Genomic DNA, 26,583 nt, shown 5'->3' with positions numbered 1-26,583 from the left:
GAGCGAACAGGGGAGAGGCAGAGAGAGGGAGACACAGAATCCGAAGTAGGCTCCAGGTGCCGAGTTGTCAGCACAGAGCCTGACGTGGGGCTTGAACCCACGAACTGTGAGATGTGACCTGAGTGGAAGTCCAGACACTTAACCGACTGAGCCACCCAGGCGCCCATGAGGTCCATACTTTGAATAGCAAGGTTTTGCCATCACATTTCTTGTTACCTTTCTGACTTCATCTCTTGCCACCTGTGAATGGACTCCTGTGTGACTCATGGGTGATTTCCAGGCATCCTGTCCATCTTGTGGATATGATATTCCTCAAGCATATCATGCCTGCCCCTTTCTCTGATCTTTGCACTTGTCATTCCCTTTGCCTAGAATGCCCTTCCATTTCCACACAACTCCCCACCCCCCATATGTGCATGGCTTGCCTAGTCACCTCTTCAAGTCGTTGCCCAACTCTTACCTCCCGGTGACATCTTCCCTGATCACCCTACCTAAATTGTAACCCTGTTTCACACATTTTCCCTCTTTTCCTGCAGTATTTTTCTTCATGGTACTAAGTCATAGCACTTCAACATGCTATTAGTATACATATTATTTGGTGTATTAGTTTGTTCGGGCTGCCATAACAGAGTAATAACAGAAATTAATGTTTTCACAGTTCGGAAGGCCGGGTGTCCGAGATTTAGGCGTCAGCAGGTTGATTTTTCCTGAGGCCTGTCTCCTTGGCTGGCAGACAGCTGCCTTCTCGCTGTGTCCTCTTGTGGTCTTTTCACTATGCATGCCACACTCCTGGTGTCTCTCTGTATATACAAATTTCCTTTTCTTATAAAAACGCCGGTCAGATTGGATGAGGACCACCCTAATGGTCTCGTGTTAATGTAATCCCCTATTTAAAGGCTTTATCTCCAAATACAATCAAATTCAAAGGAGTGTTAGGGTTTCGACATATGGATTTGGGGGAATAAAATTCAGCCCATACATTTGTTTTACTGCCTGTCATCCCCTATTACAATATAAATTTCATGAAAACATAGATTTTTTTTCTTTAAACAGTCTGTTTTGTTCACTATTGTATTATTGGTTCCCAGAATAGTACCTGACATATAGCAGATTCCCATTAGGTATTTATTGAGTGAATCCATGCAAACAAAAGGAAAGTGCTATAGAAGTATATAGTAGATACAGGGGGTTGCTTGTATGAGTCAGAATTGAAAGGCAGAAGGTTAATAGTTATATATAGCTTAAAAATCTTGCCCTCGTAGGGGTAGTTGTCAGTTGAGCATCTGACTCTTGATTTCGGCTTGGGTCATGATCTCATAGTTTATGAGTCTGAGCCCCGTGTCAGGCTCTGTGATCACAGTGCCAAGCCTGTTTGGGTTTCTCTCTGTCTCCCTCTCTCTCTGCCCCTCCCCTACCCGTGCACTCTCTCTCTCTCTCAAAATAAGTAAATAAACTTAAAAAAAAAATCTTAACTTGGTACACTCTCCATGCTAGCTCCTTCACTGTTGTTAATTCATTGTAACTATAGAATGTAACTCTTCAAGAGATGGAGAAACCCTGAATTTACTGGTTCTCTTAGATCCCTTAAAATATATAGGATCCTGTTTCTAAAAATTGATAGTATAAGATCACTAAATTGGCATTTTCATCTCTGGAAATTCTTGTGTATGTCTTGGAGATTTATTCCTATGAACTTGAAAGGTGGGTCATCATTTTTTTCATCTTCGGACATCTTGTTGTGTTTGTGTCGTGAGAGGAAATGGGAAAATCCTAAAGAGCATCTTTATTCTTTGTTTCTTCATTCTTTCTGTCCTGGTAATGTATTTGCATCTTGCAGATCTCTGTGAGGGAGGTATTTAAAAATGATTGTTTTTGTTTTGCTGTGAGTTACTGCTTTATTGGGGCATGCTATCAAACTAGACCAGCAAAGTAAATTCACTTACCCCCAAATAATTCCGAAAATAGCATCATGAATGGATTTTTATTTGTGCCATAAAATTCCTTTTTAACCTTCCAAATCTACTCTTTTTGTTCGTGCTGCACGCTCCAGGAAGCTGACTCCCTTGGGCTGCACTAGGAGGACTCCCATTAACTGTGGCTTCTGGTTAGGGTCAGTCCTATGCGAGTCATTGGCAGGAGAGTGGAAAGTGGCAGGAGAGAAAATTTGGAATATTTATTCCCCCAGATGCTCTCTGTAGGCTTGGGTTAGGCTTGGGTTAGGGATGACTACCAAAGGCCATCCCTCCTGTCCAGTGGCCCTCTTCTGAACCTACCACGGTTCTTTCCAGGTAGCCTATAGACTTGGGGCAGTAACAGCTTTCCTAGTCTACCCCTTTTGCTAGCCTTAGAGCGTCCGTCACGAATCCTTGTTACCTTTCCTATGCCACGTCCCACCCCTTTGTAAATAGACACCCAATTCCTTCTTGGTTGGCTAAGGTTAGTCCCTGTTGCAGACTTTCTTACCATGTGTCTTAAACATGTAATTAATATCAAAACTCCAAAAGCTAATTGCCTAGGGCAGAGAAAGTGTTCTTTCCTGAGAAATCAATATCTGACTGTTTTACATATGGCAGTTCGGGGATTTCACTGGGGCTGTGAAGAACATTGGCATTTTTAGGAATTAATTCCTGAGGCTGTTTCAGAATATTTAACTTGTCTGAGGGATAAGAGTATGGAGAGAATAAAAGTTTAAGATCCTTTTCCCCTGTGCCAATTGACAATAGCCACAGCATTCTAATTAGAAGCTGCTATCATGTAGAGTTGAAAACCAAGCAAATTGAATTCTTCCACCTTTAGTGGATGAAATGTCAGTACAATTTGTCTGTAGTATTTGTAGCTCAACTCAGTCTACCTGCTGTATGTGTGTTTTGGTTGCCTGTCATACACTCATCAACTGTTCCTTTAACAAGTTTTGTCCAGTGAAAATGATTGGCTGTATTAACTGAAAATCTTACAGCATTATATTGATTTGCAGTGTTTGGTTTCATGTAGACCCGAGCTCTTCCAGGGTTTGGTAGAAACTAGCTACAAAAAAGTGATCTATGTGGCAGGCCACTTAGAAACCTACAGACTTGATATTATTGGGGTTTCTCCACGCATTTCATTAGACGGTAAGGTTGGCTTTCACCATGAAGTGATGTTGTAGGAAACTAATCAGTATCTCAGCAGCTGAAATGGAGCTAATAGATGAATGTCTTCAAGGTAACTTCTAATAAGTACCAGTAAGTATTTAATGATTAAATTAATTAACCAGAGTTATAGAGGGCTTTTTAAAAACCCTATCTACATCTTCATTGAGGTAAAACTGGTCATAGCATGTGGGTCTTCATCTCCAAAGAGAAGTTTCTAGAAGAATCTTTTAAACTTTAATATGTTCACTTAGTGTCATTTCAAATGTTATTTATAATTTGTATTCCATTTTGTGTATTATTGATAATGATTTAAATAGACGTTATTTATTCTTTTGAAAATAACTTGCTGCATTATTTAGTATGATTTATTGTACGTCTTGGGACCAGAAAATGTTTCTGATGGGATTAATTTCAGTTTCATTATGAAAATAGATGAGATGCAGCATGATACATTGGAAAGAGAGCCAGACGTGAATCAGAAGTCACGAGTTTAATTCTTAGCTCTGCCACTTACGGCACAATATTCGCAAGCTGTTCATCTTCTCAGAACTTTTAGTTTTGTCATCCATAAAAATGGGGTAGTACAGAGACAGCTGTCTTTCAGGGTGGTGGGGTGGGGGCTATACTTTGTAACTGAAAACCAACTATAAGTGTAAATTTGCAGAAAGTATGATGCGATTGAGAGCATTTTACTTGACAGGAAACATTTACAGGGACACGTTTCTCCCACAGATGAGCCCACCCTTATAGCATATGTGTAATTTACCTTCCTCGGTGATTTTCCACTCCAGCCATGCTCCCACTTTACAAATCACGATGGTAATTTTAATTTTCTAAAAAAGCTGGATGGTGATTTATTTTTCAGGTGGACAGGGCAAGCATGTAGGGAAAAAAGCGTTCTTTGATATCCCTTATTCTTTAGTCTTCCCTTTGTAGTATTAGCGGATGATGCTTCATTTCTAGAGTGGACACGAAAAGTATTCTCTGAACATAGCAACCTTAGGCAGTAAGTAGCTTGAGTACTATCCTATGTAAAATGGTCAGGAATATTTCTTCCTGGTAGATCTGCTGTGTGTTGACTTAGTTGTTTTTGTTTTTGTTTTTAATAATGTCTATTTATTTTATTTTTGAGAGAGAGGGAGTGTGAGGAGTGGAAGGGCAGAGAGAGAGGGAGAGAGAATCCCAAGCAGGCTCCACACTACCAGCCCAGAGCCCGATGTGGGGCTTGAACTAACAAACCATGAGATCATGACCTGAGCTGCAATCAGGAGTCAGAAGGTTAACTGACAGAGCCACCCAGCTGTCCCTTAACTTAGTTTTAAATATCAGTGACTGTACAGTCAGAAGCCTTTCTACACAGCTAACATACTAGTAAAATACATTATGATTGACATCTTTCAATATTCAGTTAAATTGGAGCCAGCTACAATTTATTGGGGGATATATGTCACGAAAACAAAATGTTTTAAAGACTATGCATATTATATAATATACCTTTATTCTTTTTCTGTTTTTTTTTAATATTTTTTGATGTTTATTATTTTGAGAGAGAGAGAGTGAGAACCTGAACAGGGTAGGGGCAGAGAGAGACACACAGAATCATAACAGGCTCCAGGCTCTGAGCTGTCAGCACAGAGCCTGACTCAGAGCTTGAACTCACCCACCATGAGATCATGACCTGAACCAAAGTCGGATGCTTAACTGACTGAGCCACCCACGTGGCCCAATGCCCCTTTATTCTACTTGGCAATGGATGCTAATTTTAATGTTCTAGCTTAAGCTTGATAGGCAAGAATGATTTCAAACTGATACAAACTCTGCTTTTCAAGGAAGTCAAAGTAAAAATATACTTTTTTTCCCCCTTGAGCATTTGTTCAAAATCCTGATGGACATAAAGTCACCTTTAATTTCCAAGGTAGCAGTTGCTCTTTGGATCCAATATGACAGTTTCGTTTCCCTGAGGCTTAGGACTGCTGTGGATAAGTCTTGTCAGATTTGAAGAAGAGATAACAGAAGAGTCAGATATGGCAGCAGTCTCTCCTGGCCTTCTCAGTGGGCCTCCATAAAGCTCAAACTGGGGTGTTGTGGGGAGAGAAAAGTTTTGAGCTAAGCCAACAGGTTGCCCAGTTGGGTTGAATTATAGGAGCAGCCACGCGCTCTTTCACGTTGAGCAACCTGCTGGGGGAGGAGGGAGCCCTGATTGGTCACATTTGCCAATGCCCATAGTGTAAATACACCCACCTTGTATTTTTAAGTTTTAAGCTACTGATGGTTTAACAATTTGCTCACAGCATTCCCAACAATTTAACAGGTAGCTCTCACAAGCTTGTCTGAATCAGCTCTAGAGCACTAATGACAAAGTATGGAGGCAGGGACGTGGGGATCCCCACACCCATCCTGTGCCATCAAGGAAGGTTGAGAAAAGAATTACTCTCGATTCCAAGAGTTGCCCAAAATGAGATAGCGGTTTGTTGTGCTTTTGCTTTTAAATGTTGCCAAAGTTGGATCTCTACTTATCTAGCAACATAACCCCTTTCCTCCATTTCCTATGTGAAATCTTCAACAAATTCTACATTGATCACTATTGAGCAGGCTGAAATCCCAACTGATGGAGACAGTTACTCATTTTTTAAAAAGGTGGGGGGTAAACATTTAACAGGACACACGCATGCATACCCCTTCTCTTTCATGCTGAGAAACTGGAAGGCAGGAAGGATTATTTGGGTTAATGGATTGGCTGAAACGACTGAATGAATATCTAGTGAGCTCAAATCCAAGCTTCTCAGGCACCACAGTGAAGGAGGGCTTCCCTTTAACATAGGTGCGTTGTGAACAGGAAAAGTAAGTGAAAGTCAGCACTGGAAAAAAAATATTAAATAGAAGCCATAATCCATGGAATAAGGAAAATGTTCCTTTGAACTTACTCAGAGGAGTTTATGACCTTGTCACATTTCATGCTTAGGTTTAAACATGCATTTTCCGGATTAACAAGGACAACCAGCCTGTCCTTGGGATTGTGTTGGGCTCAAAATGCTCAGTCCTTGAGATCCTGGGCAGGGGTGGGGAGAAAGAGACAGTCTAGAAGGGGAAACCAACATGTAAACACAATAAAATTCAATGTAAAAAAGGCTATTGTTGGAGTATTGGTTTCAGGTACTCTGGGAGATAGGAAGTAGCAATTTACTAGCTCGGCAGGGAATTCTTTTAAAGGCAAAACCATTTAGATACACTGTAAATTCATAGTAACTAGATTTTGAATTTTAGATATTTGATCCTTAACAATGGCTGATATACATTGCTTATTATCTGAGTTATATCTCATGGAAAATACAATGTTTTAGCCCAATAATGAAGATTTTGAAAGTTTATTGAGGTGTAAATGGTGTGCAGCAAAGTATGACTTAAATGTACAACGTACAGAATATTAGCGTATGTAGGCAGCATGAATACAGTCAAGATGATGAACATCTACACCTCCCACGAAAGGTGTCTCATGAAATTGATTTATCCTGACCATTGTCCAGCCCCACATGCTAGCCTTCTTTTCCAAGCAGCCTCTGGTATGCTTTTTGTTACTGTAGGCTAATTTTCATTTTCTGAAATGTAATCTACATTGTGTACTCTTTTTGTCTGGCTTTGTTCATACAGCATAATTATTTTAAGATTGATCATTGTTCTGGCAGGTATCAGTAATTCATTTCTTTAATTTTTTTTTTACGTTTATTTTTGAAAGAGAGAGAGAGCTTGAGCAGGGAAGGGGTAGAGAGAGACGGAGACACAGAATCCAAAGCAGGCTCCAGGCTCTGAGCTGTCATCACAGAGCCTGATGCGGGGCTCGAACACACTGACCACGAGATCATGACCTGAGCCAAAGTCAGACACTTAACTGACTGAGCCACCCAGGCACCCCCAATAATTCCTTTCTTTATTTCACTACATAAAAGCAACTCTACCCCATTTGATGTGTATGCCACGATTTGTTTATCCATTCACATCATAATGGACATTTAGGTTACTTTTAGTTTGTGGCTGTTACAAATAAAGCTATGAATATTAGTGCACAAATCTTTGTGTGAATATAAGTTTTCATTTCTTTTGGGTAAATACCTAGGAACCTAGGAGTAGAATATCTGGGTTGCATGGCAGGTAGGTGTTTACTTTTTGAAGAAACTATCAAATAGCTTTCCAAAGTAGTTGCATATTTTACCTTCCCACCAGTGGTGTGTGAGAGTTCCAGTTGACAAACATAGTCAGTCTTCAGTTTTAGCCATTTTTTAAATATTTATTTATTTTTATTAAAAAAATTAATGTTTATTTTTGAGAGAGAGAGAGAGAGAGAGCATGAGTGAGCAGGGACAGGGCAGAGAGAGAGAGAGACACAGAATCTGAACAGGCTCCAGGCTCTGAGCTGTCAGCACAGAGCTCGATGCGGGGCTCAAACTCACGGACCATGAGCTCATGACCTGAGCCGACGTCAGACATTTAACTGACTGAGCCACCCAGGCGCCCCTTAATTTTAGCCACTGTATTAGGTGTGTAGTGGCATCTCATGATGATTTTAAATTGTATTTCGCTACTAACTAATGTTGTCGAACATCTTCTGATGCATTGGTTTGCCACCTGTCTTACCATCTTTGGTGAAAGGTCCCTTCACATCTTCTCCCAATTTTTAATCGGGTTGTTTTTTGTTTTTTTTTTTAATTTTTTTTTCAACGTTTATTTATTTTTGGGACAGAGAGAGACAGAGCATGAACGGGGGAGGGGCAGAGAGAGAGGGAGACACAGCATCGGAAACAGGCTCCAGGCTCTGAGCCATCAGCCCAGAGCCCGACGCGGGGCTCGAACTCACAGACCGCGAGATCGTGACCTGGCTGAAGTCGGACGCTTAACCGACTGCGCCACCCAGGTGCCCCTTTAATCGGGTTGTTTGTGTTATCATTGAATTGTAAAAGTTCTTTATATATGCTGGATGTAGGTCATTCGCCAGGTATGTGTTGTGCACGTATTTTTTTCTCAGTCTGTGTCGTGTCTTTGACCTACAGTGGTTACTGAGAAATAGCCTTTTAATTTTGATTAAGAGTACTTTGTAGATTTCTTTTCTGGTATGTACCTTTTGTGCATAGTATATGTAAAACAGAGTCGTTAAGGTTTTTCTTAGTTTTCTTCTAGAAGTTTTACAGTTTTTGTTCTTATACTTAGATAAATGATCCAGATTATTTTAGGTTAATATTTGGGTGTGGAATAAAATAAGAATGGGGAGGATTGTTTTTTAATAGATAGGTATCTAATTTTTCCAGCAGCATTTGTTAACAAGATTATTCTTTTTCCATTGAATCACCTTGTTTAAAAGCTTTATTCTTGGATTTCCTATTCTTCCATCAATTTATTTATCTATCTTGATATATATAAGACACTGTGCCACTTATTATAACACTGTAGTCAGTCTTGAAATCAGGTAGTATAACTCTTCCAAATTTGTTCTCATATTATTTTTTAAAAAAATTTTTTAACGTTTATTCATTATTGAGAGATAGAAACTGAGCATGAGCGGGGGAGGGGCAGAGAGAGGGGGAGACACAGAATCAGAAGCAGGCTCCAGGCTCTGAGTCATCGGCGCAGAGCCCGACGTGGGGCTCGAACTCACAAACCATGAGATCATGACCTGAGCCGAAGTCAGACGCTCAACCAACTGAGCCACCCAGGCGCCCCTGTTTTCATATTCTTTTGGCTAGTCCAGGTCTTTAAATTTCCACATGAATTTTCAATTTCTACAGAAATTATTTCTCAAATTTTGGTTACAGTTGCACCAAATATGTGTGTGTATATATATATATATATATATATATATATATACATATATATATACACACGTGTCTATTATCTATACATATATATCCACATATATATACATATATACATAGACATAGACATAGACATAGACATATACATGGCCACCATTCTAATTATCTTGACTCTTCTGACCTGTGGACATGGGATATTACTCCATTTATTTATTTAGGTCTTCTTTAATTTTTCTCAGCTCTATTTTGTTCTTTTATTAAAAACATTTTTTTTAATGTTTATTCTTGAGAGAGAGTGAGAGACAGAGCATGAGCAGGGGAGGGGCAGAGAGAGAGGGAGACACAGAATCTGAAGCAGGCTCCTGGCTCTGAGCTGTCAGCACAAAGCTGGATGTGGGGCTCAAACTCATAAACTGCAAGATCATGACATGAGCCGAAGTCAGATGCTTAACTGACTGAGCCACTCAGGTGCCCCTATTTTGTTCTTTTAAATATAAAGGTCTTCACATCTTTGGTCAGACTTATTCCTGAGTATTTTATATTTTTGATGTTATTGTAAATGGAATTGTTTTAAATTTTAATTCCAATTTTTTATTGCTAGTGTACAGAAATATAATTTTGATCTATAATATTATAAATTATAAATATAATTATTGATCTTGTGTCTGGCAAGTTTGCTAATTTTTTTTGTAGATTCCTCAGATTTATCTCTGAATAAAGATAGTTTTATTTCTTTTTAATCTAAATGGCTTTATTTTTTTTCTTGTCTTATTGCAATGGTTAGACCTTCAGTACAAGATGGAATAGATAGTGAGAATGGACATCCTTGCTTTGATGCTGATCTTAGGGAGAAAGCATTCAGTCTATTACCAGTATGTAGGCTTATAGCTGACAGGTGGTTTTTTTTTTTTTGTTTTGTTTTGTTTTGTTTTTTTGTTTTTTGGTAGATACTTCTTATGAAGTTTTGTAAAATCCCTTTTTTATAGTTTGCTGAGAGTTTTTATTATGGCTGAATGTTGACTTAGGTGAAATGCTTTTTTTAAATGTACATAAATTATTATTTGTTCTTTTCCTTTTTATTCTATTGGTATGGTGAGTTGCATTAATTGATTTTCAACATTCCATTCCTGAGATACACCCCATTGGCCATAGTGCTTTATACTTTATACATATTGTTAGATTCAATTTGCCAATGTGTTTTGTTGAGGATTTTTGCATCTGCATTTATAAAATATGTTGGTCTGTACATTTTTTTCTTTTAGTGTCATTTTCTGTTTTCTTTATCAGGGTAACTTTATACAATGAGTTGGGAAGTGTCCCTCTGCTTCAATTTTATAGAAGCATTTATGTAGAATTGGTATTAATATTCCTGAAATGTTTGATAAAGTTCTCCAGTGAAGCTATCTGGGCCTGGAGGGGTTTTTTAAGGACACATTCAGCTGGGATGGATTTTAATTATAATTTTAATTTTATTAATAGCTGTAGGACTATTCACGTCTTTTTTTTTTCTTTTTTTTTACACTCATCAAATTTTTCTTGCTCTAGTGTCTTAATCCCTTAGTATTGTATTGATAAAGTGATCAAGTAATAAACTTATGTATAACCTCTTATATTTTTAAATTCAATTTATTTAAACTGAAAAACAAAAACGAAACAAACCAGTTTTCCCATTTTTCCTACCCTAACCCCTACCCTCTGCCTCTGGCAAGCACTAATCTGTTCTATCCCTGTGAGCTTGGTATTTTTAATTTTTATTTCTTAGATCTGTTCATCAGGGATATCTGGCTGTAATTTTGTTTTTCTTTTATTTTTGTTATGTTCTTACGTGGTTTTGGTATCAGGTTAATGCTGGCCTTGTTAAATGAGTTTGGCAGAGTGCAGTACTTGTCTGCTTTTTGGAAGAGTTTGAGAAGATTTTTTTTTTTTTTTTTGGAATGCTTGGTGGAATTCACCAAAGAAGCCATGGTCTAGGACTTTGTTTGTGGGGAAGTTTTTGATTTACTCATTCATTCTCCTTACTCTTAATTGGTCTAATCATTTTTTCTGTTTCTTCATGATTTAGTCTTGGTAGGTTTTATGTTAATAGGAACTTAAGCACTTTTTAAAGGTTTTCCAACTTTTTGGTGTGTAATAGTAATAATGTCTTATGATCCAATTGGCCTCTGGTATCAATTGTCACATCTTTCATTTTTTTTTTTAAGTTTATTTATTTTTTATTAAAAAAATTTTTTTTAACGTTTATTTATTTTTGAGACAGAGAGAGACAGAGCATGAACAGGGGAGGGTCAGAGAGAGGGAGACACAGAAGCTGAAACAGGCTCCAGGCTCTGAGCAGTCAGCACCGAGCCCGACGTGGGGCTCGAAGTCACGGACCGTGAGATCATGACCTGAGCCGAAGTCGGACGCTTAACCGACTGAGCCACCCAGGCGCCCCTATTTCTTTTGAGAGAGAGAGAGCATGTACACAAGCAGGGCAGGGGCAGAGAGGGAGGGAGAGAATCCCATGCAGGCTGTGTGCTGTCAGCCTGCAGCTCGTTATGGGGCCCAGTCTCACGAACCATAAGATCATGACGTGAGCTGAAATCAAGAATTGGACATTTAACTGACTGAGCCACCCAGGTGCCTCTGCCTCTCTTTAATTTCTGATTTTATTTATTTGAGTCTCTTTTTTCTTGGTAATTCTAGCTGAATGTGTCAATTTTGTTATCTTTCCAAAGAACCAACTCTTAGTTTCATTGATTATTCTATTGTCCTTTTTTATTTTTAATCTCTATTTTATTTATTTTTGCTCTGATCTTTGTTTTTTCCTTTCTTCTATTGACTTTATGCCTAGTTTTTTTCTTCTTTTTCTAGTTTCTTGAGGTATAAAGTTAGGTTGTTATTTGAGACTTTTCTTTCTTCTTAATGTAGGCATTATTGCTATGAACTTCTCTCTTAGAATTGCTTTTGCTTTGTCCCATAAGTTTTTGTATATTACATTTCCATTTTCATTTGTATCAAGATCTTTCTTATATCAATTTTGATTTCTTCTCTGACCCATTTGGCTGTTCAGTAGCATATTGTTTAATCTTCACATATTTGTGAATTTTCCAGTTCTCTTCATGCAATTAATATCAAGTTTTATACCATTGTGGTTGGAAGAGATGCTTGATATGATCATTTCTCTTAAACTTATTAAGACTTGTTTTTGTCCTAACATTGTAAATTTTGGAAAATGTTCTATACGTACCTGAGCAGAATGTATATCCTTCTGTTTTTGGATGGAATGTTCTGTAGGTATCTGTTAGGACCATCTGGTCTAATGTGTTATTCAATGCTGATGTTTCCTTAATGATTTTCTACCTGATTGATCTATTCATTGATCTAAGAATGTTATTAAAGTCCCATACTCTTACTGTTTGCTGTTTATTTCTCCCTTTAGGTGTGTTAATATTTGCTTTATGTGTTTAGGTGCTTCTGTGTTGGCTACGTAAATATTTAGAAATGTTTTGTCTTCTTTTGTATTCACCCCTTTATCATTATGTGATGCTCTTCTTTGGCTCTTATTACAGTCTTGGTTTTAAAGTCCACCTTGTCTGATACAAGCATAGCTATACCAGGCTTCTTTTGGTTTACATTTGCATGGAATTATCTTTTTCATTCCTTTCACTTTCAGACTGTGTGATTCCTTACATCTAAAGTGAGTCTCTTGTAGGCAGGATATAGGTAGGTCTTGTTTTTTTGTCCATTCAGCCCCTCCATGTCTTTTAATTGGAGAATTTAGTCCACTTACATTTAAAGTATTTATTTGAACGTATGTACTTACTGCCATTTTGTTCATTGTTTTCTGGCTGTTTTTAAAGTTTATCTCTGGTTCTTCTTTCTTCTCTTGCTGTCTGCCCTTGTGGTTTGATGACTTTCTTTGGTGCTATGCTGAGATTCCTTTTGTTTATATTTTGTGTATTTACTGTAGGTTTTTGCTTTATGGTTACCATGAGGCTTACATATCAAAACTTATATCTATAATAGTATATTTTAAGTTGATAACAGCTTAAGTTTTATCACATTGTAAAGCTCAATATTGTTACTCTCCCGCTCCATGTTTTCTGTTTTTTGATGTCACATTTTATATCCTTTCTATTGTATATCCTTTAGTTATTGTATTCATAGTGATTTTTACTTCTGTGTTTTAGCCTTCATGTTAGCTTAATAAGTGATTAATCTACTACTTTTACTATGTATTGACCTTCTCAGTGTATGATATATTCTTCTTTATTTGTTTTTGTTACTAGTTCATGCTTCTTTTTTTCAATGCTTGGTCCTTTTAACATTTCTTTTAAGACTGGTTTAATGGTGATGAACTCCTTTAGCTTTTGTTTTTCTTTAGAACTCTCTCTTTTCAAGTCTGAATGATAATTTTGCTGGGTAGAGCATTCTTGGTTGGAAGTTCTTTTTCTTTCAGCACTTTGAATGTGTCATGCCACTTCATTCTGGCCTATAAAGTTCCTGCTGAAAAATCTTCTTACAGTCTTATGTGGGTTCCCACATAAAAAGTTTGTTTTCCCAACAAAAAGTTGTTCTTGTCTGGATTTTAATACTCTCTCCTTGTCTATAACTTTGACATTGTAATTATAATATGTCTTGATTTGGGGTTCTATGAGTTCCTCTCATTTGGAACTCTCCAGGAATCTTGGATCTGTAACTCTATTTCATTCCCCAGGTTAGGGAAGTTTTCAGCTGTTATCTTTTCAAATAATATTTCTGCCCCTTTCTCTCCTCTCCTTCTGGGAGCTGAATGATATGAGTGGTAGGCCATTTGATGTTTTCCATAGGCCCCTTAAACTACCTTCACTTTCTTTTTATTCTTTATTCTTTTTGCTGCTCTGATTGGGTGAGTTCCACTGCCTTGTCTTTGAGTTGAATGATCCTTTCTTCTGCTTCATCTAGTCTGTTGTGGAACCTTTCTAGTATATTTTTCAGTTCAGTTATTATCTACAGCTCTGTGACTTCTGTTTAGTACTTTCTTGTATTTTCTCTATTTTTTGAAGTTCTTGCTATGTTTATCCATTTATCTCCCCAGTTCTGTGGACGTCTTTATGACCATTACTTTCAACTCTTTGTCAGGTAAATTACTTACCTCCATTTCATTGAGGGTTTTTCCTGATGCTTTGTTGTTTTTTCATGTGGAACACATTCCTCTCTTTCTTAGTTTTACTTAACTCTCTGTGTTGATTTCTATAGTAGTAGATGAAAAAAAATAACCTCACTAATCTTAAAGAAGTGGCCTTGTGCAAGACATGAGCTTTGTGACTCAACCCTGCCCCAGGTCTTGGTTGTATCTGAAATCTTTGTGCTTGTCCAAGCAGACTATTATATTTTTGAGTGCTTCCAGTAGTTAAGTGTGTACTGGTACTTGCCAGTGCCCCAGAGGGGAAGATCTCAGCACCAGGTTCTCACTGGAAGCCAGACCCTCAGACATCAGCTTTTTAAAGTATGCCAGTATATACAGTCCTATGGGACTGTAAGCCTAAGCCCTGCATCCACCAGAATCAGGTGATCTGGAGGTGATGGCAATAGCAAAAACCGAAGCCCCCAATGAATGTAAACCTCTTCTCTGGGTGATAACTGGCAAGCTAGAGCAAGACAGAGAGAGACGGCCAAGATGACATCCACAGCCTGCATTCTTTGAAAGCAACTCCGTAGGCCATCAATGTGTGCCAAACCTGAAGCCTGCCCCTCAGACCATAGCTCCAGGATGAGCAAAGAAGCCTCCTTTACAGAAAGAAGAACGGTAGCCTCCCAAGAACTATCATACTGACTGCTACAGTCCCATGGGACCCAGAAAGGCAAGCCCCTCCATTCACCAGATCCAGGTGACCACAAAGTGTCACCCAGGTGGCAGCCACAAATGCTGGAGCATCAGACAAAATAACCAGGGTGTCAGACATGGAATGCCCCTCTCCAGAAGACGTTGGCACTCTGGAGCACGGCAAAGGATGAGTGTGAGGATAGCACCTGGCCTCAAGGATTCTGGAAAGGATTATAGTCAGCCCCCAGGTGTATGCTCAGTTGGAAGCCTGCCTCTCAGGGCACAGTCATGATGATTAGTCAGTAGGCCTCCTTCACTAAAGACCAAATTCCCGGGCCTGTTGCCTCTTGCTGTGTCCTGAGGATGGTCAGTGTTTAGGAATTCTTTCTCTGTTGGTTACAGTCCTGTGGGATCCATGAGTGGCCCCACTGGCCACCAGAGCCAGGTCATATCCCCTAACAGCAGTCCCCAAAATCAGGGTGCCAGACGAGGAAGGGTATGGGCTCCTTTCTGGCTGACACTGATTATTGCAGTCCCGTGGAACCAGGATTGCAAGTTCCCCTGGCCTTTCGAGCTAGGCAGAGAAGGTGGCAGCTGCAGAAATCAGGGCACCGGATGTGCGGAAGCTCCTGGGATATTCTGCTGTTCTAGAGACAGCAAGGGGAGCATGAAGGTGGCATCCGTCAGTCTCCATCCCTAGAGAATGGTCCTTGAGGCTCCTAGAGTGTTAAAGTAGATGCCTGCCCCCATAGCCCAGTGCTTTCATAGAACAGGTGAGACTCCTTCACTTCAAGTCCAGGGCAGTCAGCTGCCGTGGCGCTGGGTCCTGGGGCGGTGGCAGACGGAGTCCAAGCACACAAGCACTTATTAGAAGGTTCTCAGACTGCTTCAATTTTGTGGGTCTTGGGACGTGAGCCTCACTCACTGTATTTCCAAGTGAGATGTTTGGGGGCTCATCTTTCAACTGTATGTCTTGAAAATTGAAATGCACGCTGTGGGATTCAAACCCTTCACTCCTCAGGGAGAAGCTCTGGGTTTTGAGTTCCCTCCTAGCTGTGGGTCACTGCGCTGGCGGTGGTGGGGTTCATGGTAATGCTGTGTCCCAGCCTTTCCTACCTACCTTGATGTGGTTTCCCTCTCCTCGGCTCAATGTGTAGCTGTTGCTCAGCTAGCGTTTAGTTTTTTAGGGTTTTTTGGTTTTGTTTTGTTTTTATGAGAGGAAACGGTTGTATATATAGCTGTAGACTCTGCGTCTGTGGGAGGAGGTGAGTTCAGGATCTTTCTGCGTCACCGTCTTGAACCAGATCTCTTCTATATTTTAACTCCACCTTCAAAGCTGGCAACGTTGCCTCTCTCTGAACATTTTCCTGTGGTTACTCATATCTCCCTCTGATTCTGACCTCTCTTTCTTCTTGAGAGAGCCTTTGTAGTTTGTGTCTTTCAACAAATATGTCCATTGTATCTAAGTTGTCAAATTTTTTGGTATAAAGTTGTTATTCTGCTTTTATGTCTGTAGGACTGTCAGTCCTGCAGCCTCTGCCATTGGTCTCATGGTGGTGATTTGTATCTTTTTTACCCGAGCGATGCGACAGTACGTTTGTCAATTTTATTCTTGAAACGAAACACCTTTTGATTTCATTCTTTCTCTTTTATCAGTTCCTGCTCTTATCTTGTTTCTTTCATGGATGTGTGTCTTGCTCAGGAAACGACTTTGTCTGATATGAATATACCCACTCCAGCTTTGTTTAAATTAGTACTACTGTTATATTTTTTCTTACCTTTTTACTTTTAATTTGTTTACGTATATGAAATGATTATTTTGTAAATAATATGTGATTGGTTCCTGCTTCTTTCTTTCTTAGTTTTTTAAATATTTTTTTATTTTTTTTTTTATATTTTTTGAAAATTTTACTTAAATCCAAGGTAGTTAACATATAGTGTCATAATGGTTTCAGGAGTAGAATTTAGTGATTCATCGTTACATATAACACCCAGTGCTCATCCCAACAAGTGCCCTCCTTAATGCCCATCATCCATGTAGCCCATCCCCCGCCCCCTGACACCCTTCCTGCAACCTTCAGTTTGTTCTCTGTATTTAAGAGTCTCTCACAGTTTGCCTGCCTCTCATTTTTATCTTGTTCTCATTCCTTTCCCCTATGTTCATCTGTTTTGTTTCATACATTCTGCATATGAGTGAGGTCATATGGTACTTGCCTTTCTCTGACTGGCTTATTTCACTTAGCATAATCCACTCTAGTTCCATCCACGTTGTTGCAAACGGCAAGATTTCATTCTTTTTGATCACTGAGTAACGTTCCATTGTGTGTGTGTGTGTGTGTGTGTGTGTGTGTGTGTATAAACATACCACATCTTCTTTATCCATTCATCAGTCGATGGGCATTTGGGCTCTTTCCATAATTTGGAATATGGTTGGTGATAGTGGTGCTGTAAACATTGGGGTGCATGTGCCCCTTCCAATCAGCATTTTTGTATCATTTGTATAAATAGTAGTACAATTGCTGGGTCTATTTTTAATTTTTTGAGTAACTTCCATATTGTTCTCCAGAGTGGCTGTACCAGTTTGCATTCCCTCCAACAGTGCATTCCCTTTCTCCACATTCTTGCCAACGTCTGTTGCTTCCTGAGTTGTTAATGTTTGCCATTCTGACAGGTGTGAGGTGGTATTTCATCATGGTTTTTAATTTGTATTTCCTTGATGACAAGTGATGTTGAGCATATTTTCATGTGCCTGTTGGCCCTTTGGATGTCTCTTTTGAAAAAGTGTCTGTCTATTCATGTCTTCTGCCCATTTTTTCACTGGATTATTTGTTTTTTGGGTGTTGAGTTTGATAATTTCTTTATAGATTTTGGATACTAACCCTTTATCTGATATGTCATTTGCAAATATCTTCTCCCATTCCATAGACTGCCTTTTAGTTTTGCAGATTGTTTCCTTTGCTGTGCAAAAGCCTTTACCTTTATGAGGTCCCAATAGTTCACTTTTGCTTTTGTTTCCCTCACCTCCTGAGACATGTCAAATAAGAAGTTGCTGTGGTTGAGGTCAAAGAGGTTGTTGCCTGTTTTCTCCTCTAGAATTTTGATGGCTTCCTGCCTTGGGTTTTGGTCTTTTATCCATTTTGAGTTTAATTCTGTATATGCTGTAAGAAAGTGGCCCAAGTTCATTCTTCTGCATGTCACTGTCCAGTTTTCCCAGCACCACTTGCTGAAGAGACTGTCTTTTTTCCATTGGATATTTTTTCCTGCTTTGTTGAAGATTCGTTGGCCATACGTTTGTGAGTCCATTTCTGGGTTCTGTATTCCATTCCACTGATCAATGTGTCTGTTTTCGTCAATACCATACTGTCTTGATGATTACAGCTTTGTAATACATCTTGAAGTCTAGAATTGTGATGTCTCTGGCCTTGGTTTTCTTTCTCAATATGGCTTTGGCAATTCAGGGTCTTTTCTGGTTCCATACAAATTTTAGAATTGTTTGTTCTAGCTCTGTGAGGAATGCTGGTATTATTTTGATAGGGAATGCATTGAATGTGTGGATTGCTTTGGGTAATATCGACATTGTAACAATATTTGTCTTTCTATCCATGAGCCTGGAATGTTTTTCCATTTCTTTGTGTCTTCTTCAATTCTTTCATAAGCTTTCTATAGTTTTTAGGGTCCAGATCTTTCACCTCTTTGGTTAGGTTTATTCCTAGCTGTTGAATGATTTTCAATGCAGTTGTCAATGGGATCGATTCCTTGATTACCCTTTCTGCTGTTTCAATCAATGTATACAAATGCAACTGATTTCTGTACGTTGATTTTTATATACTGTGATGTTACTAAATTCATGTATCAGTTCTAGCAGTTTTTTGGTGGAGTCTTTTAGGTTTTCCACAGAGTATCATGTCGTCTGTGAAGAGTGATAGTGTGACTTCTTCTTTGCCCATTTGGATACCTTTTATTTGTTTTTGTTGTCCGATTGCTGAGGCTAGGACTTCCCAGTACTTTGTTGAACAACTGTGGTGAGAGGGGACATCCCTATCATGTTCCTGACCTTAGGGGTACAGCTCTGTTTATCCCCATTGAGGATGATATTAGCTGTTGGTCTGTAGCTTACCTTATTGTAAGCAGTTGATAATACATACAAATTAACATACAAAATATATGTGTTAATTTGGTTGTTTATGTTAGTCCTGATCAACAGCAGACTATTGGTAGTTAAATGTTTGCAGGGTCAAATGTCCTATGTGGATTTTCAACTGCACACAGGTTGTTTAAAGGTCAACTGTGTACATCTTTTTCTCATCACAGTTTCCTTTCAAGTGATTTATGTCAACCCCCTTTCTGGCCTCTGTCGTCAGACGTTGATTTTTCCCTATGTTGTGAACTCCCCTATAAATTATTATTATATTGACTTTAAACAGTCAATTATTTATTAAAGAGACCTAGAAAACTAAGAAAGTTTTTTGTATATATTTACGTATTTACCATTCCTAGCGCTCTTTGTCACTTTGTACCAATCCAGATTGACTCTGGTTTCCTTTTCCTTCCGCCTGAAGGACCCTGGAATTCCTGGTACTGTGGGTTTGCTGGTATGAAGTCCTTCAGACTTTGAATGTCTGAGAAAGTCCCTATATTTGCCCTCATTTTTTGAAATATTTGCTGACTATAGAATTCTAGGTTGAGAGTCACCCTAAATCATGTTCTTCAGTTTAATGATACCGTTCCATGCCTTCTGATTTGCGTTGTTTCTGACAAGTCTATTGTAATCTTATTTTGTTTCTATACATGTGTTTCTTTTCTCTAACTACTTTTAAGATTTTTTTTTTTCTTTATCACCGCTTTAAAGAAATTTTAGTATTGTGGTCTTATTATTGTTATTATTATTTTACATTTCTTGTGCTTTCAGTTTTCTGAGCTTCTTGGATCTATGAGTTTATAGTTCCCATTTGAAAAATTTGCCACTGTAATTTTTTCAAAAAGTTACTGGTCTTTTCTCTCTCTTTTTAAAATTCTTTTAAACATTTTTATTTATTTCTGAAAGACAGAGACAGAGCATGAGCGGGGGAGGGGCAGAGAGAGAGGGAGACATAGTATCCGAAGCAGGCTCCAGGCTCTGAGCTGTCAGCGCAGAGCCCAACATGAGACTTGAACCCACCAACTACGAGATCGTGACCTGAGCCGAAGTCGGACGCCCCACCGACTGAGCAACCCAGGCACCCCGTTTCTCTCTAAGATCGTAATTTCCCATACATTAGACCAACTCAAAGTTGTCTCATGGCTGAATGATTCTCTGTAACTTTTTCAATCTTTTATTTCCTATTACATTTCATTTTCAATAGTTTCTATGGCTCCGTCTTCAGGTTCACTAATCTTACTATATCTGCCATACATCATGAGAAGTTTAATTTTTTTCATCTAATAAATGGCATTTAAATAAAACTTGAAACTCTAACGCATTTAATTTTTATGGCAGGATAGTAATTTCATACCTAGTGTACTTTTTGTGTTATGTGTGATCTTGATGACTTAAAATACACTTGCGATTCTCACTGATTTAATTAGAAGATTGTGTTTGGCTCCTTCCTTTTTGTTTTCTCTCTCATAGAGCTTTGTGAGACTGCAGTTCTTTTATGACTTTGCCTGATAGACCCTGATCGCTGGCCTGTTTTGAATATATTCGAATAACTAAAAGCCATGCCTTGGTGGTAGACAAGCCCCTCCGGACAGGAGGGAATACTTACAGTCTCATGTCTCTGTTGAAGAGCCAGAAATTGAGAGAGCCTTGGGTAGACTACTGAATGTGTCTTCCTTTCTTCCTTCCTTCCTTCCTTCCTTTCTTTCCTTTTTTCTTTCTTTCTTTCTTTCTTTCTTTCTTTCTTTCTTTCTTTCCTTCCTTCTTTCTTTCTCTTTCTTTTCTTTCTCTCTTTCTTTTCTTTTCTTTTCTTTCTTTTCTTTTCTTTTCTTTTCTTTTCTTTTCTTTTCTTTTTTTTCTTTCTTTCTTTCTTTCTCTCAGCTTAACACTGTCTTATAGAAACTCTGGATGTCTTCCGTCATGTGGAGACAGGTAATATTCACTCCAGCCTAGGAAGTGTCACATTTAGACAAAGCTTTGGGGCTAGAGTGTATAGATCTCTCAAGCCACTGGTGTACTAGGAAACATCTTAGGACCCATGGGAGTGAGATAAATCTGTTAAGGTTAGGGGTGCCTGGGTGGCTCAGTTGGTTGAGCGTCCGACTTCAGCTCAGGTCATGATCTCACGGTTTGTGGGTTCGGGTCCCACATCGGGTTCTGTGCTGACAGCTCAGAGCCTGGAGCCTGCTTTGGACTCTGTGTCTCCTATCTCTCTCTCTGCCCCTCCCCTGCTCATGATCTGTCTCTCCCTGTCTCAAAAATGAATAAAAAACATTAAAAAAAAATCTGTTACAGTTGGAAACCTGTATGCAAGTAAAACTGTTTTTAAATTCTCCTGTGGTAGCTTTTTGGTTTGCTTCTCCTTTAGTATATAACAGTTTTTCAAGATTTTCAGATTTTCTTAGCTGGGCCAATGGCAGCCAAGGGAAAATATTTTTGATTTTTTTTAAATTTTTCTTAATGTTTATTTGTGAGACAGAGAGAGACAGAGCATGAGTGGGGGAGGGGCAGAGAGAGAGGGGGACACAGAATCCTAAGCAGGCTCCAGGCTCTGAGCTGTCAGCACAGAGCCCGACACAGGGCTCAAACTCACAGACTGTGATATCATGACCTGAGCCGAAGCCGGACGCTCAACTGACTGAGCCACCCAGGAGCCCCTATTTTTGATTTATTTTGAAGGGAGAGATACCCATAAGATAGGTAACGTTCAAGGGGAGAGGAGTTGTCAGAAGGTTGATGACCTTCTCCACCTGTAACAAATACCTCTTTCAGAGCTAAGCTTTAGGGGGTCTGCATTTTGCTGGATGGGGATGGGGGAGTGATTTCCGACAGGATTTTCCACAGCCCTGTCCATTCTCCACCCACCTATCACACACACTCTGTCTCCTTACTGTAGAGCCTTGATCTCAACTGGCAGGGAAATAATGACTAAGGTATTCATTGAAAGAACTTTAAGCGTTTTTTTTTTCACTCAAAGGGGTACTTGCGTTTTAAATGATAACCCTTAAAGACTAAATAGGCTATTCTAGGATTAAAGGAATTAATACTTAATAATGGAATTTTGGATAGAGGGAGATTTACTGGGGACTGGAATCCTGCGAAACTGTACCGCTGAGCCTATAGATATTTTATGCTAATATACATCTCTCTTAACTTAGTTTCGTCTGTTTTTTTACTATTCAAAGTTAAAATTTAAGATAATTATTTTAAGGAAATTTTGTCTATATGTCCCAAGGTGTATCGGTCAACTTAGAGTATAAAAAAAGGATAAACCATGTATTTATGGGAAACATCTATAAGATATACTTGTCAGTGAGTTACAGCAAAATGAAATGGCTATAAAATATGAGTGTGAGTTGGGGTGCAGTCATGGTTTATTTGTAATTCTAGACTTACATGCAAATTACACATTCCTACATCAACATAATAATTCTTTCCAAATTTCCAATTTCCTAGGTTTTTGGAAATGGGTATGATATTTAGTTATTTCTACATTACCTTATTTCAGAAAATATTTAGAGAGCTAAAGTGAGTAGATTATAATAATGTCCTTTGGGACACTTAATACATTTGTTTAGCAATACGTGAGATCTCTGTTTTCTAATTTCACCCATTTGACTTTTAGGTGTTTAGAGAGTGACTATCTTCCGATTATCAGAAATATACAGAGCTGCCCGTGGAGACGACAAGAAGAAGAATACGAGAATTTTAGGTAAGACGTTTCTTCATCAATATTATGAGATTAAAAAATGTCTTGTATATTTGCTTTGTGAGGGAAATAACGTGTTGTTAGAAAGAAGAGTAGAAAGGGTCAGCTGACCACCAGATTGATTTAATTCTAAGACCCCCCACCCCTCCCCAAGGCACGTGGCACTCTGCCCCCGTCTCCCTATTTAGAAATTTTAATTCTTTTATTGAAATTAATTAATTACAAAAATCCTGAATTCAGAAAGAAAATTTTGTTGGACTCTTTATGATATTTTAGAAGACATGGTTTCTTTTTTAGAGCATTTGTGTTGGTATTTATTTATTTTGTGTATCTGATTCATATAACCACATATATAACAGGATAGCATTAGTGAATGTTTGGAAAACGTAGGTCAGGGGGAGCCTGGGTGGCTCAGTCGGTTAAGCGTCCGACTTCGGCTCAGGTCTTGATCTCGCGGTCCGTGAGTTCAAGTCCCGCGTCGGGCTTGGTGCTGACAGCTCAGAGCCTGGAGCCTGTTTCAGATTCTGTGTCTCCCTCTCTCTCTGCCCCTCCCCCGTTCATGCTCTGTCTCTCTCTGTCTCAAAAATAAATAAACGTTAAAAAAAAAAAAGAAAAAAAGAAAAAAGAAAACGTAGAGGGGAAAATGTCTTCCAAGGTGCCATCGCTTCAGAACAAAAACTGCGCTCCTTTCTGTGTTTTCCCCTCCAGTTTCCTTGTTAGCTTTTTTTTTAATTTAATATTTATTCAGTTTTGAGAGACAGAGAGCAAGCAGCGGGGGGTCAGAGAGAGAGACACACACAGAATCCGAAGCAGGCTCCACGCTCCGAGCTGTCAGCATAGAGCCTGAAGCGGAGTTTGAACTCATGAACTGTGAGATTATGACCTGAGCCGAAGTCAGACACCCAACTGACTGAGCCACCCAGGCGCCCCATCCTTGTTAGCTTTTTAACACGAGCAACATTCAGGAGTGTGAGTTGCTCCAGCTAATAACCGAGAGAGGAACTCAAACTGACAAGACCAGGTTATCGGTGGGTGATTATAGAGCTCTCTTGCCCGTGGATAACTTGGAGCCACTTAACACAGAAATAAATGGGGTCAAACCACTGTGCTGCTGGGGGCGCATGATCCTTACGTGGGACCCTTTACTCCCAGTCATACGGCCCACCCCGGCCAGTTGTCTCTGGGCTGGCCTGGTCCTCCTTGCTCTGCCCTTCTTTGCCCACATTCTGATTCTTTGCTGTGCATGCAACACAGGTTTTCTTTGGTGCCAAGTTATTTTGTCATGTTACAATCCAGAAATATGTTTTTATCTTCACTGGTTCATATTTTCAGACTTGAAGCCTTGAGTCTTTTGAAGACCTTCTTAAAGAGATTATATTCCCTGGAGATTCTCTTTTATTTAAAAGTTGGGTTTTTTGTTTGTTTGTTTTGATTTTTATTTATTTTTGAGAGAGGGAGTGTGTGTGTGTGTGTGAGCAGGAAAAGGGCAGGCAGAGAGAGAGGGAGACACAGAATATGAAGCAGGCTCCAGGCTCCAAGCTGTCAGCACAGAGCCCAATGTGGGGCTCAAACCCGCGAACCATGAGATCATGACCTGAGCCCAAGTCAGACACTTCACTGACTAAGCCACCCAGGTGCCCCTCCCCGGAGATTCTCTTAAGAAGTTTCTGCTCCTTGGCTTGCTTTCTGTGGGAAGGCAGCTCTCTTTACTTACACAGCCCTGTGGTTCAGCCTGTCCCACCTTCAGTCACTTTATGCCCAGGTCATTGGACCAACTGCCTTTTATTCTGCTGCCAGTCTGAGAGGGGTTGTGGCCAGCTCCACTGCATGAAAGAGTAACTTCCTGATTGTGTTAGAGCTCAGAGTGAGTGAATATTTTCCCTCTGTTGGGTAGACTCCTGGATGTCATTGACTTCCTGTAGGATACCATTAAGCATCTTTCCTAACTGACATTTCAGGGCGAGGGGCTAGATAAAGGGATTCTTCTGTATTTAGTTTCCAGGATATTTTATGCTACATAGTCTGATATAGAATGAACGTGTCCCCTCAAAAGTCATAAATTGAAAGCCTAGTTCCCCACGTGATGGTATTTGGAAGTGGAGTCTTTGGGATATGATTAGATTCTGAGGGTTGAGCCCTCATGAATGGGACTAATGACCTTATAAGAGGTCTCAGCCTGCCCTTATGCCCCTTCCACTGTGTGTGGACACGGCAAGAAGATGGCCATCTAAGAACCAGAAAGTGGGCTCTCAATCTGCTGGCACCTTGACCTTGGATTTCCCAGCCTGCAGAACTCTGAAAATACACTTCTGTTGTTTACAACACATCCAGCGGATACTGGTCTGCTATGGCAGCTGAAACGGACTAGGACACAGTCCTACTCAAGACTAGACTTGAGAGATTCCCGTGACCAGGAGACCAGATAGAAAGTTAACCTGGACAGTTGTAACTGAAATGATCGCAGGGTCAATGAGTGGCGGAAGAGTCCGGTTTAGAGAGACTTTTCTACCAGTGCAGAAGAGACAAAAAAGGAAGAGGGAGATATTGAGGTATTGAGGTATTAAAGATTAGTCCAAAATGGTCAGCTGGCGAGACTGATGAGAAGTGACACCGGTCACAAAGCAGGAGGGAGAGGAACTTCTCCTTCCAGCTGTGACGTTGCCTTCGCTTGAACCTCCCACAGATAATACAAGGAAAACAAAGTATACTAAACAAAGCGCGCTGTTTGAGGGCACTGGTGAGCTACCAAGGCAGGGAGAATTGTCAGAACTAAAATCCAGAAGAAGAAGGAAGCCAAGGGAGGTGAGCCCTGCGTTTGAGGCCACTTTTCCTCACAAGAAACTTGCTGAATGCAAAAGCGGGAGCATGGCTGACCGGCAGAGAAGCTGGGCCGAGCTTCCGACAATCCCTAGAAAAGACCAGTCCTCTAAAGGAGCGAAGCCCAGATTTGAATCGTTTCCTCCCTCGATTGGATTTGGATCTACCCTAAGCCCAGATGTCTGATAGAAACCAAAGCAAGTCCTCTCTAGAAGAAGGTAGCCTCATTCTGGGCCTTAAATAATCTGTGCAAATTTTCACACATCTAGCCCAGTTAAAAAAGTAATTCTCTTCAAAGGTTTTTTTTCTTTTTTTTTCCTTTTTTCTTTCTTTTTCTTTCTTTTTTTTTTTTAATGATAAAAATCAAGAGTCTTCCAATCCAAAGCCGCTTGAGAGTCGCTGCTGCAAATGATGCCAATAGGAGCTGTGGAAATAGAGGAAATGCAGACAGAATGACCATTTCCCCCTTAGTACCGTCTTAGTATAAAAAGCACATCAGTAACCGTGATGACTCCCCACGGCCCCTCTATCCCTCCAGGACCAATTTACGTAAACAGCTGGGACTATAACACTTACTGTTTGTTGTCATGGGAGAGAAGAGTCACAGTGACATTTATTTATCTGCTTGAATATTTATCATATTGTAATGTTCTTTTTATGGGCATATTTATAAACTGAATTATGCACACCCTCAACAGAAGTCTGTGCAATTAAGTAATAATAAGCTGCCCACTTTCCGAAAGTTTTGCTAATACAGCTGACCAAATCTGGGGAGTTTTGGGCTTATATGTAAAACTGGTAGTGTAGAAACACCTCCTTTTATTAACGATGGACAACTGCCCATTTGCTTTATGTGAGCATTTTACACCAAATGGAAAAAAAGTGAAATGTGACCCTTAGAAAGGTGATAGTGTAATTTTAAAAGGGATTCTAAAAGGTGCATTCAATTATGATGAATATGAGCAAATGAATATATTCTAAATTCACCTCCAGCCTGATTGTTGAAACTCCCAACTGTTGACATGAAGGGGCTGTTGGGAAATCATGGAACTTTTCTGGCCACGTGGTCTAAAAATAAGATGGTTTTTAAGAGTTATTTTCCTTTTCTTTTTCTTTTTTTTAAGGTTTATTTTATTTTTGGGAAAGGAAGAGAAAGAGAGAGAGAGAAAGAGCCAGGGAGGGGCAAAGAGAAAAAAATAGAA

General features: G+C 39.5%; 1 protein-coding gene across 1 annotated transcript in view; it reads left to right on the top strand.

Annotated features, from left to right (window-relative positions):
• The window catches only part of ST8SIA6 (ST8 alpha-N-acetyl-neuraminide alpha-2,8-sialyltransferase 6), an 87,778-nt gene that overhangs the window by 21,605 nt on the left and 39,590 nt on the right, over window positions 1–26,583 (top strand). Inside the window, exon 4 of the mRNA XM_032593759.1 lies at window positions 22,481–22,567. Coding sequence (XP_032449650.1) covers window positions 22,481–22,567 — 87 coding nt within the window. The remainder of the gene's footprint in view (window positions 1–22,480; window positions 22,568–26,583) is intronic.

Source organism: Lynx canadensis, chromosome B4 (genome assembly GCF_007474595.2).
Source record: "Lynx canadensis isolate LIC74 chromosome B4, mLynCan4.pri.v2, whole genome shotgun sequence".
NCBI classification, from domain to species: Eukaryota; Metazoa; Chordata; class Mammalia; order Carnivora; family Felidae; genus Lynx; species Lynx canadensis.
The sequence above is the reverse complement of the archived record's forward strand: the minus strand, read 5'-3'. Positions and strand labels throughout refer to the sequence as shown.